Source organism: Spermophilus citellus (genome assembly GCF_964194105.1).
Source record: "Spermophilus citellus genome assembly, chromosome: 14".
NCBI classification, from domain to species: Eukaryota; Metazoa; Chordata; class Mammalia; order Rodentia; family Sciuridae; genus Spermophilus; species Spermophilus citellus.
In genome coordinates this window covers 103,072,286-103,085,565 of record NC_138194.1, presented here as the reverse complement: position 1 = coordinate 103,085,565, position 13,280 = coordinate 103,072,286, and the positions used below count along the sequence as shown (strand labels likewise).

Below are 13,280 nucleotides of genomic sequence, written 5' to 3'. Positions count from 1 at the left end.
GTTGTTATTTTTGTGCTCTGACCTGCTGGGTTTTTTTTTTTCTTTTTCTATGTATGTGCTAGGGACTGAAGCCAAGGCCTCATGCATGCCACCACTGAGCTACAGCCCCATCCTCCTGACCTATTTTAATGCCCTAAACCCCCTATTTCATTGTTGACCTCTTAATACCTGGCTTATTCCTCTTATTTGATCTGCTTTAACCCCATCCAGTTTCTAGACACCAATCAGTGACGTTATTCCATTTTTCTCTTTATTCCTCTCCATACTTCCCTTTTTTTCAGTTGCACTTTGTCAAAGGATGTAGATTTGCACCCAATTTGCGCAGCCCACCTCAGCATTCACCTCCAGTGTGTGTAACCACACTCACCATCATCCCTATGCCTGATGTTTTCTGGCCATCTTATGATTTAGCAAAGTTCATCCCTGACAGATTTCCCAAGAAAAGGCACCTGGTTTCCAAGCTCTTCATGTCCTTCTAGGATGGAAGTTGTACATTTGAAGGGCCGTTGGGCTGGGTAGTCTAGCTCAGCCTCAATCTTGTTGCTTGCCCTGGGGTGTGTTTGGGGAAGAGCTGCGTTTGCACACTGGACCGGAGTGCTTCTCTTTTACGTACCGTGACTTTGAGGTTTGGGCATTCTCTGTACTACACTGGGGTCAGAGTCTCTGTGTGGTATTACTTTTCCCTTCTTGTTTTTCTAGGAGATTTTGGGAGGCAGAGACGCAGTCAACAAGGGTGTGTTCATTCACCCAGAAGTTCGTAGTTCCACTTTATTTGAATTGGAATCTCTACCTTATTTCTCAATTCTAAGCACATTTTTCACATGTTCATAACAATGAAATCAGAGTGTGGTCTCTCACACAGGGTGACTTACAACTAAATCTGTATCAGCTTCTGCCGATCACCTGGGCACTGTTAAGTTGAGACCACTTGAAGTGTAAGCCTCTGCTTGAGGTTTTGGGGACCACATGGGTGGTGTGAATTTGGACATCAAAATGGGTTTTGTGGTTCACTCACTCCAGGGAGCCCCTCTTCCCCACAGTGTGCTGAGCGACGCATTGAGGCATCCTGAACCCTTCCTTCCACATCGTCATGTTCACTACCACAGACGTTGGTTGTTTCCCGTCCAGGGATAAACAGCACCACTGGACCTACTTACATACGAGCCCTGTGCACGTGAGCACTTGATTTCCACAATGTGTTCCTCTAGGACACACCTAGACATCGGGCTTCAAGTGCCTCACACATTAATAGATGGTGCAAGGTGTCTTCCGGGTGCTTGTACCAAGTGATACCCCCGCAGTACTTCTTTGTTTATAGGGTCCTGCTGAGTCACATCTTTACTAATACTTAGCACCCACATAGCCAGGCTGGTGGGTGCTGTTCATCATCTCACGGTGTTTGTTTTCACTCCCGGGATTACATGATGGAGCTGGACATCTTTCTGTTTCCTTTCGGCCACTTGGTTTCTCTTTGGGGATGTGCCTGCCCATGTGCTGTGCACTCTTCTGTCGTGCGGTCCCTCCTGCCCTGCAGATGTCCAGGCATCCCTGTGCAATCTGGACACAAGCCCTCTCTTGACTGGCTGTTGGAAGCCCCTTTCCCCAGGGGCAGCTCACCCATCAGGCCCGACTGTCCCTTTCGTGGAAGGTGCTTACTTAGATTAGTGATTATTTTGACTATCTAGTAAGGCCTATGTGGATAGATGAACCCATCAGCCACACGAAAACTAGGGTCTGGGTCACATCCGACTTTTAAAGACAGGGACACAACCACCAGTGGATTCCAGCCCCTGCTCACCTGCTTGAAGAGCTGTCCTTCTGGGGCTGGGTTGTGGCTCAGAGGTAGAGTGTTTGCCTCGCATGAGTGAGGCCCTGGGTTTGATCCTCAGGAGCCACATAACAATAAGTAAAAATAAAGATCTTGGGTCCATCTACAACTTAAAAATATATTAGGGGTTGGGGTTGTGGCTCAACCGTAGAGCGCTTGCCTAGCACATGCGAGGCCCTGGGTTCCATCCTCAGCACCACAGGTAAATAAATAAAGGTATTGTGTCCAACTACAGCTAAGAAATAAATATCAAGAAAAAAAAAGAGCCATCCTTCCTTTGCAGAGTCTTATTGCATAAACATTCCTCAAAGGATTCTGTTGTTTTTCTAATTTCATATGAATTCATTTTTTGTTTTCATGTAAAGGGTGTCAGGTGGGCCACTCTTTGGAGACTTTCTGGCTTGCCTGACATTAACCTGCTGTGGTAGAGCCCCGCGGTCTGGTGATGAGCTTCCTCTCACACTGATGCAGCTGTCAGCAGTGCTGCACGCTCTCCCTCGTGCTCTGACTTTTAATGCTCCCCCATTCTTCAGCATCAACCCCTATCTTGTACACAACATTCGTAGCCAGTCTCGGTCTGTGGTTGGAGTGCTTATCCATTTCCATGTAGTAGAACTGTCAACGTTTGGTGTGAAGCTTACCGTGTTTTCTCTTTCAACACCAAGAAACTGAACTTCAAAAATCCTCAAATGAATTGAGCCACTCTCTGTGTTAATGCCTTTGCTGTTTATTTTACTGCCATGTTATTTGAAATCTCACACGTTGATAGGACTCAGAGCTGCTGACTTATTTATTTATTTATTTATTTATTTATTTATTGAGAACCAAGGATTGAACTCAGGGCACTGGACCCCTGAGCCACATCCCCAGCCCTATTCTGTATTTTATTTAGAGACAGAGTCTCACTGAGTTGCTTAAAATCTCACTTTTGCTGAGTCTGGCTTTGAACTTTCCATCCTCTGCCTCAGCCTCCTGTGCCGCTGGGAAGACAGGTATGTGCCACTGCGCCCAGCTTAAATAATTTTTTAGTTGTTGATGGACCTTTATTTATTTTTATTTATTTATATGTTGCTGAGACTCCAAGCCAGGGCCTCGCACATGTGGGGAAGTGCCCTGCCGAGCCCCAGCCCTGCCCCAAGCTGCTGACCTCTCACTACCTTCTTTACCCTTCGCTCCTTGTTGGAACCCAAGCCATCTGTCCCCAGGCTGAGGCACGTCCTTTAGTTTGAGTCTGTCACGAGCAAGTACTCTCGGTTTTTGTCTGAGAATGTCCTATTTCACCCTCAGTCCTAAAGGATGTCGTTGCTAGGTTCAGAATCCCAAGTGGGCAGTGACAGGGGTCTCCCCTGACCCCTGGCTTTAGTTACCATGGTCAAACACAGTCCAAACATAGTGAATGGGATGTTCCAGAGATAAACAATCCGAAGTTTTAAATAGGGCATGGTTCTGTGAGGTGTGATGAAGCTCACACTCTCTCCCGGGCCAGAGTGTGAGCCCTCCCCGTGTCCAGAGCTGCACACACTGTCTGCCACAAGTCCCTCAGCAGCCACCCGGGTATCACGGGACTGTTACTGGATCACACTGCTGGGCTCGGCGGCCCTCATGCAGTAGCCTAGCGTGTGGCGTCCTGCTGCCACCTCCACCGCCTCTCCTGGGCTCAGCACGTAGACCTTGTGCACCTCACAGCCTTGCAAGAAAAGGGTGACACAAAGATAGCTTAGATAGAAAGAGACCACACTCACATACCCAGGGTATTGATAAAATTGTCTATTTATTAGTCATCGTGCCCAGGTTACAAACCACACTTTATGATAGGTATGTAGACATGTAGATCGTGTAGCAAGAAGCACAGTCTACATAGGACTCAGAGCTGCTTTGGTTTCAGGCATCCACTGGGGGTCTTAGAATGTGGCCCTGGGGGACTGCACTGTTTCTTTCGGCCCAGCAAGGTCGCGTCCTTCTGTTCCCGCCATTGCTGCGGTTGAGAAGCGGAATCTGACTGGCTCCTCTGAAGGTGCCCTTGTTCTGCCTTCTTCCGGGTCGAGGGTGGTACAGCCTTGTGTCTCACAGGTTCTCCTTCACCCACGGTGATCTGAGGTTAAATTCTCCCACTGAACACTTGGTTTCAGACCTGGTGTTCTTTAATTCTAAGGTTTCCATTTGGTTCTGTCTGTGACTTGCTCATAGTCTGCCTCCCAGACTCCTGTCTCCTGCACATGCTCTTAAGCTGCCCTTCATTTCTGTTCATAGTGAAGGCTTGCCCACAGCCCAGGTCTGGTCAGTCCAGCGTCCTAGCTGTTGTAAGGTCACCTTTGTTACTCAGCTTTTTGTCACTGTGACCAAAGTACCCAAGAAGGAGAAGGAGGTGTCTATTTGGGCTCTGGTTTCAGAGGTGAAGTGCATGCTCAGGGCCCAGGGTGAGACAGGGGGACGTCATGATGGAAGGGTGCGATGCAGAGCAGCTGCTTTGTTTGTGGCAACCAGGAAACAAAAAAAAGGCAAAGGAAAGGTGAGACCTTCAAGGGCACCCCACCACCACCTCCTCCACAGCTCACCTCCTCCCGCAACCCACCAGCCTACGTTACCATCCAATTAGGTCATTAAACTAGGGTGGATTGATGAGGTCAGAGCTCTCACATCCAATTATCCACTCCTGTGGATTCCTGCGTTCACATTAGACTTTGGGGGGGAGATGCCTCATATCTAAACCATTACATTCCACCCCAGCCCCCAAAAGCTCATGTCCACCTCACAAAGCAAAATGCATTTAGTCCATCTCCAAGAGTCCCTATATAGTCCCTATATAGCCGTACTAGTTCTAGCACTGCCTCAAAGTCCAATTCCAAAGTCTCCTCTGAGACTCAAAGCAAACTCTTGGCTGTGAGCCCCTGTAAAAAACCAAGGCAAGTTACTCACATCCGATACCTAACGGCCTAGAGTGAGCATTCCCATATCAAAGGGAGGAACGGGGGCATAGGGACAGGGGAGGGGCCAAAGCAGGACCTTAGCCCAGTGAGGCGGACATTTTCAGTCGCTCCTCTTCCAGCCTCTGGGGCTCCTGGTGAGGAGACGAGGTTCCAGAGGGCCTGGGTAGCAGCCCTCCTTGGGCCTCTCTTTCAGCCCAGCTCTCTCTGCAGCCAGCAGGTTCACTCTGGAGACATTCCATGTTACTGGCATCTCTTCATTTCTGGGGTCTTCAAGTCTCAGCTTTCTGCGTCACCCCCTAGGGGGCAGCCTGCAAGACTCTGACCCAGGCCCTCCTTTAAAATCTCAGGGGACGCTTTCTTGACCCTCTACCTGCTCCATCCAGCTTTCCTGAAGAACCAGCGCCACATGGATGATGCCCAGGTCACTTCCAGCTGAACAGCAGCTGGGACCTGTGGGATCGAGTGGCAGTGGTCTCTGAATGCCTGGGTGCTGAGCCTGGTGAGACAACTTCCTAGGCCCCCTATGCCAGCAGGGTACCCCAAAATCTCTTCTCAAGGAATTTTCCCTTCTACATCCTGAGTCAGTAATGCGTATGGTCATGCAAATTCCTGAGGTGCCCTCAAACTGTCTTTCCTATTGTCTCTGTACAAAGTCCTTAGCGTCTCCTTGGTGGCTCTGATCTCTTTAACAACCACGCCTTCCTTTCCCCAGTTTTCTGGTCAAACTGCAAGTGTTTGAAGTCCTTCAGCTCTACTTTCTGCTCCCGATTCTTACAGCAAACCTGGCTAAAGGCTGCCGGCAACACCAATGTCACCACCTTAGTGCTGGGTGGTCTGGAAATTCCCTCCACCAGATTAATTAGTCTGCCACCGTTAAATTCAGCTCAATTTGGCAAAATGTAGCCAAATTCTTTGCCTGGCAATAACATGAGTGGCCACTAGTTCAATTTCCAGTAGATCCCTTGCTCTTCTCTGAAATCTCATGAGCGTAATCTGTCTCCATTCCTCTCAGCATTCTGGTCTCCTGAGCTCTCACCAGAATTGCCCATGAGTCTCTGCTTACAGCATCCTAGGGGTCCCATGCCTGCGTCTCTGAACTTTTCCAACTCCTCCAGCAAACCATTTCCAAAGGCTTCTGAACCAGATGGTCAAGTTAGTCCCAGCAACAGCCCTACTGCTCAGTACCAATTTATATTAGTCAGCTTTTTGTCATTGGGACCAAAACACCTGACAAGAGCAACTTAGAGGAGGATAAGTCTATTTTTGGTCATTGTTCCAGGGATTCGGTCCATGTCAGCTGAGGCCATCGCTCTGAGCCCAAGTGAGTCTCATGATGGAAGGGAGGGTGAAGGGGTGCTGCTCCACTCATGGTGGCCAGGAAGGAGACATTGGTGGGTACAGGACAACAGGGAAGATGCCCCCTTCCAAGACTTGCCCCCAGTTATCCACCTCCTCTAGCCACGACCCACCTGCCAACAATCACTACCCTTTAGTCCATTCAGATTGGGAAGATGATTAGATACAGCTCTCCCCATCCAATCACTCCACCTCCAAGTATTCCTGTATAACCATAGGAAGTTTCCAGGGACATTCCATCTCCAAACCATGACAATCGCATCTGTCCTTGCTGTATGCCACCCATGCAGTCTTGCTTCCTCCTGGGTCTGGTTATCTTTGACAGCCGGCTAGATGTTCATCTGGGGGAAATGTTATAGGAATGATTCACCTAAGGACAGGACACTCCAGCTAAAGATCACTTTCAGCCAACTCCAGGACTCCAGACCCCGGGGCCCCAGGCGATTCACACTGGTGGATGTTCACCAGCTTTTCCACAACCAGTTCAGCATCACCGGGGATGGCGGAAGGCCACCTGCTCCACCAGCCCACCTCTGGGCTCCAGTCTCTGCCCTCCATCCCGCAAGGCTGGCAAAGGCCCTACCTTTCCAGAATTGTGACACGTCCTCAGCGCCTCGGTGGCTCCTGGGGTCCCTGCATCCTGAGGTCTTCATACACTCCATGCGGCCTGGCACTCCTTTGCAGTTCCATCATCTCTGGTGCTTTTAGGACCCTTGATTTTAACTCCCCAGGCTTTTTAGCAGTTTTCAAGGGAGGCGCTGACTCGAGTAGTCTGGCAGACCATTCCTGGGGGACCCGAGCCTCCCGCTCTTTTCTATTTCTTTAATACCAGGGATTGAACCTAGGGGCGCTTAGCCACTGAACCATGTCCCAGATCTTTTTATTTTTTATTTTGAAACAGGGCCTTGCTAAGCTGCTGAGACTGTCCCCCAACTTGCAATCCTCCTGCCTCAGCCTCCCAAGCCATTGGGATTATAGGCATGCACCACTGTGCCCAGCTCATTCCTTTTTTTAAAACAGATTTAATAAGATGTGACCCATAGGCTATGGCAGTAGCTCGGTGGTAGAGTGCTTGCCTAACATGCATGAGTCCGGGTCCTGGGTTCAACCCCAGCACTACACACACACACACACACACCACAAATAAAATTCACATACTAAAGGATTCGCCCATTTAAAGCATACAATTCGGTGGTTTTGGCATGACATCATGAGTTACTTTCACTTTGGTAATTATGTGTGCCATAGATTTTGCCATTTAACCCCTCTTCAGGGTCCAGCTCAGGACATTGATCATAGCTGCAGGGCTGCGCAGCTGCCACCACTGTCTGATCCCACAGAATCACTCCAAGCAGAATCCCTGTACCCATCCAAGAGTAGCCCCCAGGTGCCGCCCTCTGTGCCGCAGAGGCCCCCAGCCTCCTGGCACGAGGGGGCCTCCAAGCCCTGGGAATTCCACAGAGATGGGTACACGTCTCCTCTGGGGTCTGGGCTCTCCCGGGCTTCGGGTCCTGGGGCTTCATCCTCCTGGAGCCTGTCAGAGCCTCTGTCCGTCTGCGGCTGCACTCTGTGGTGAGGGCACATGCTCTCCCCTTTGGGCCATCGTGATCACTACTGCCATCAGCCTTGGCCTGCGTCCTCAGGCTCTGCATACACAGACCCACCGTACTCTTCCAGAAACACTGCCTCTGCCCTGCGCCTGTGCAGACTTCTCCGGAGTCCCTGGAGGATGCAGTGGATAATATTTGCGCAGTATCCCACTGCGCAGGCCGGAGGCGGAGTGCTCAGAGGGTCCTGCTCAGAGGGTCCTGCTCCGCCGTTTTGCAGGAGGGACTTGAGTACTGACTATATCCGAGGCAGGTCCCGTGGCCACTCCCTGCAGGAGCCAGGGGGAGCTGTGTGTGATCAAGTCCTCTGAACCACCCGGCGCAGCCCTGGTGGTCGTGTGGCTGGCACACGGCAGTCCTGGGGACTTCCCAAGCTGCCGCGGTGGCTTCCACGGTGCTGTGCCAGCAGCAGGAGGGCGCCCAGCGCTGCCCATCCTCGCCAGCACTCATCACGCTCCATTTCCTGGACGATGGCCATCCTAGTGGGTGTGGCGCGACGTGCGGTGGTTTCCGAGTGCATTTGCTGGTGGCTGATGATGAGCGTCCACGTGCTCCTCAGCTCTTCCACATCTTTGTGCGTCCATCTGTGACTGGGTGGCTTGTGTTTGTGCCGTGGCTCACAGCTCCAGTGAAACCTGTGGCTTCAGGGAAGCCCTAAGGCCAGCAGCAATCTCGTGCTGCCGAGTCCAGGGGTCAGCCTCTGTCCCCACGCACCAGGGCTGTCAGCAGAATTTGGCTTGGCCAGTCATGCTCCGCTCCAGGAGCCCTTGTTCTCCTGGCTCTGGGAGCCGGCCGCCTGGCTCACTGTCGGCCCTGGGCACTCCACTGGCCACTCCATCCCTGGCCGCTCCACTCCTGTGTGCTCTCCTCTGCTGGCTCCTGCCTCATCCTGGCTTCCTCACCCGGGCTTCAGGGTGATTCTCAGACTTCACCTTCAGTGGCCACCCCTATTCCCAGGGCTTTTAATGACCTCTAAATGCTGACACTGCCCAGCATTCACACCCAGCCCCAGTCTGTCCCGAGCACATGCTGGCAGCCCCCAAAGGCAACATGCTTGCCAGGGTATGCCTTCTCTCCAGGCACCAGGGTCCCCATCTGCAACGGGCAGGAGAACATCACATGCACTGAAAGCTTTGCACACAGCTCAGGTCCACCCAACCTTCACTCGGGGCATGCGGGCCCTGGCCACGGTGGCCTCCCGGCAGAGCTGGGCAGACCCCAGTTGCCACACAGCCCTCATGGCCCTCTCTGCCCACAGCCATGCCTTCCGCCTGTGGAGGGCCCTGGGAGCTGAGCAGCCCGTGAGCCGCCTGGTGCTGGCCATGCTGCTGGCCTGGCTGCAGGAGCGGCCCCTGCCCACCAGAACAAGCAACAGCAACCTCAACCCCAAGGAGAAGGATTACCTGCGCTCGCTGGCCGTGAGTCCGCAACCCCAGCCCCTGGCTTCAGGAGCGTACACTCAGGACCATGGCACAGGGTGGTGGGGAGCTCCACAGCCTGGCTGCAGGAGGGCCCAGGCCTGCCCTGGAGGTAGAGGGCCTCCCTCTGGGGCAGCCCCAGTCCAGGGGCTGACCCCACAGACCTGGGTCTCAGGCCCAGCTCTTCTTACTGCCCAGGGCTCTGGCCCCAGCAGTGAATCAGAGCAGAGCGTCCCCCCTGCAGGGTTGGCAAGGGGGTTCCATCTGTGTGTGCCGGGACTGCTTATGTGCAGGGCCACCTTGGAGGGGGCTGCAGGCAGGCTGCAGGCAGAGGGGAAGAGTGTGGAGACACCAAGCTCTTCAGCCACATTGGGGCTCTGGGGACCACGGATTCTGGAGGGATCTCAGAGGCTGCCTCCTGTCAGAGCCCTCCAGCTCTCCCTGTAAGCCGGGCCCTGCTTGCATACCCCAGGGGCAGGGCACTCACTCCCTAAGGCAGCCACACCTGCCCCCTTGGCTGGACTCTGGCAAGGCAGCCGCCATGTCCTGGAACTGTCCAGACAGGGTCCCAGCCCCAGAAGCCCTGTGAGCAGAAGCCGAGAGCACACAGCTGCCCCTTCCTACCCAGGCACCCCCTAGATGAGCAGCTGCTGCCCCAGGGTTGTGATGAACAGGCAGCTGGAGGGAGACCACCCATGCCTGGCACTCACCAGCCCCCTAGCCCACCCCAGCCCCAGGCTGATGCCAGCCCCAAGCAGAGTAGCACCCCTATCAGGAGCTGCAGAGCAGCCACCCTGCATCCTGTGTGTCCATCCCCTGCCCACCCCATGCCACTTCTGCTCAGGACCACCCCTAGCCCAGAACTAAACGCCCCTGGGGCCTGGGGCCTGCTGTCACAGACTCTGCCTTCAAGGGCATTTGATTCCCCAACTTTCACACATTAGGCCCCTGCTGTGTGCAGAGTTGGTGCTGAGAACACAGTGCAGGAGCTCACCTCCAGGGCCAGACCCCCCTGGGATAGTGCCAAGTGCAGAGAGCAGGTGGCGTAGTCGAGGCGGGATAGAGAGGCAGCCTGGCATGGTGGGGCCTGCAAGCCGGGGTGGCAGCATCCCAGGCGATGGCAGGGAGGAGGCTGAGGAAGTCCAGTGTGTGGAACAGCAGGGGGACCAGCACGGCAGTGCCCGCCCGAGAGCTCCAGAGAAGAGGGCCAGGCTGAGGCTACACAGTGGCGGGGCCAGTGGGAGGGATATCATCAGGAGCTTGGGCCCTCCTGTCCCAACAGGCCATGAACACACTCCTGGAGCTGCAGTTCGCACGGGAGTTCAAGAAGGCCGTGCGGGAGGCCTATCCGCAGCTGCTGCTGGCCCTCCTCACCCAGGTCCACTACACCCTGGAGCTGAACCTGGTCACTGAGCCCCAGCGTGGGCAGCAGGCCCAGGAGGCAGCCATGCCCAGTCCCCAGAGGTAAGAGCTCCGAGCACCACGCTGGCCTGTGCAGTGGCCACAGAGGGCCTGAGAGACAGGGGAGAGTGTCTGGGCTGAGGGACTAGGTGCCACACACCCAGAGGCTTAAAACTGCAGGAATGTGTCACAGCTGTCAGGGAGCTGTCACAGTTCCCAAGGCCGGAGTCCAAAACCAAGGTGTCTCAGGGCCACGCTCCTCTGAAACTGGGAGGAAATACCCCCGAGCAGGGCGAGCAGAGGTGTGTGGAGGGCCAGGGCCAGGCAGGCCATGGGAGTGCTGCTGCCTTGGGCCTCCCTCTGCAGCAGCTCATATTTCCAGAAATCCGAGAAGCGAGCCTTGAACACCACCAGTCTTTCATGTGTTTGTATTATGAGGTGCTTTACGCAATTTGTCAGTTCTAACAGCCCTCCCCAAGGCACGTCACTGAAAAAACTGTCACTCTTCCCGTATTGCCTCTGGGTTAGAATGTGCGTGAAGTTCCTTTTTTACTCTGATCAACATGCAAAATGCATGAATCTTCCCTAATAAGCTAATAAAACGTTCTCGCCCCAGAGCGTGGAGGGCTGTGGGAAGGGCCGGCGAACTGCCTGCCGCCAGCCTCCTCTCCCACTGCCACCGGCCCACCCCTCACCTGCCACCTCCGGGAGGCCTCCTCAGCCACCCTCTGTAAACAGCACCACCTGCAGCCCTCCCTCCTCAGCACCCTCGCCATCCAGCACTGGGGTCTCTGGCTCGCTTCCTGTTTGCATACCAAAAATGGGAGGTCCTGGAGGGCAGGGGTGCCTGTCACTCTCAGATACCTGTACTCGGGGCTCCCCCATGGCCAGGGGCGCCTGTCTCACCCAGGGCTCCCCCTACACGAGGGGCGCCTGTCTCACCCGGGGCTCCCCCATACACCAGGGGCGCCTCTCTCACCCGGGGCTCCCCCATACACCAGGGGCGCCTCTCTCACCCGGGGCTCCCCCATACACCAGGGGCGCCTGTCTCACCCGGGGCTCCCCCATACACCAGGGGCGCCTGTCTCACCCGGGGCTCCCCCATACACCAGGGGCGCCTCTCTCACCCGGGGCTCCCCCATGCACTAGAGGCTTCTGTCTCTCTTGGGCTCCCAAAAATCAGGGATGTCTGTCTCTTGGGGCTATGGGTAGCTTTTGGCTCAAGTGTGGCTGGACAGAGACCTCAAGCCGCTCTCCACCTCAGTTCTGCTTTCCCCTGATGGCCACTATGGGCAGGTGTTCTCCAGCAAAGGAGGTGGTCCCAGTAGCCACAGGACAAGAAAGGCTCTCCCTAGGCAGAGTCCATGTTCTGGCCCACGCAGGTACACACCCGTCCTTGGTCACTGGAATATTGGAGGCTCTGATGGGCCGGAACTGGCTTCCTGGCCTCTGGAGCCTTTCCCAGGGGAAACTGCTTAGCTGGGACTGTCCTGAAGAGGCCCAGGTGTGGGGCAGTCCAACCAGTGGCCATACCTTCAGGGATGCCAGAAAGTCATTGGGGACAGTGAGGAGACTAGAGGCCACTCTCTGGGCCTCAGAGGGTAGGTGGCCATGTGTGCCAGATTGCCCAGCACGGTCCAGTGTGCAGAAGAGGGAGTACCCTCTGCTGAGTAGCCACTGACCATAGGTGCCCTGCTGGGGACCTGGCAGAGGGCACTGGATGGCAGCCAGGCCGACCTCTGTGGCTCCTGACATCCTGCTCACCTGGGGCGGCCCCTGGGCCCAGCCAGTGGGGCTTTAGGCAAGGCACTCTTCCCCTGGCAGGGGACCCCACCTTGCTTTTCTGAACAACAAAGACCTGCACCACCCGATTCTTAGCTGGTTCTGCCTCCAGCCAGTGCCCAGCCTGCCCCATGGACTTCTGGTCCTCTCCCTTCATCCGTTACGGTTGATTCTCTCTACCTGTCACGAGGCACCTCGTTTCTGTATTTCAAACACACTCCCTGTAATGGCTAATTTGAACTGTCAACTTGATTGGATTAAGAGATGCCGAAGATTAAGATGCTTCTGTGTGTGTCAATGAGGGTGTGTCTAGGCATGATTGGCATGTGGCATGGCGAACTAAAGTGGAGACCTTCCCTAAGTGTGGGCAGCAGCAGATGGCCACTGGGGACTGCCAGCTTCTGGTTGTGGAAGCCAGTCTAATAAATCCCCTCTGTATAATCATACTCCCTGTTGACCCTGATCCTCTAAAGATCCCTGACCAACACCCTCCCCTCCCTGCCCTCATCTGGCCCTCGGCATCTGCCTCTGTCCCACTGGGCCACATGTGCTAAGAAAAAGAAGAAGAAATGTCACCTCCATCAGGACCTGCACTGCCAAAAAGCAAACCAACCAACATGTTGGCAAGAATGTGGGGATCTGGACCCCTTGTGCCTGGTTAGTGGGAACACAAGATGGCGCGGGTTCCTCAGTTAAACCTGGAGCTACCCTACAGCCCTGAAGTCCCACTTCCTGCGATGTACCTGGGGGAGTCGGAAGCAGGGGCCAGAACAGACGCGTGAGCTCCTGTGCCAAGCCACACTGCTCACAGGGACCACAGTGGAAGCAGCCAGTGCCCATGGCGGATGAGGCGATCGACACATGTGGTCTCCCTGCCACGGGTCCTAGCAAACCAAGGAGGGACATCCAGTACGGCTCCAGAAGGTGGCCCTGGAGGACGTCTGCTGAGGGGCCCAGCAGG

At 54.7% G+C, this 13,280-nt stretch overlaps 1 protein-coding gene across 1 annotated transcript in view; it reads left to right on the top strand.

Annotated features, from left to right (window-relative positions):
* Nucleotides 1-13,280, top strand: part of LOC308633527 (maestro heat-like repeat family member 5) — a 48,775-nt gene that overhangs the window by 26,695 nt on the left and 8,800 nt on the right. The window contains exons 17-18 of the mRNA XM_081266376.1: nt 8,977-9,136; nt 10,419-10,600. Of these exons, the coding sequence (XP_081122502.1) occupies nt 8,977-9,136; nt 10,419-10,600 (342 nt within the window). The remainder of the gene's footprint in view (nt 1-8,976; nt 9,137-10,418; nt 10,601-13,280) is intronic.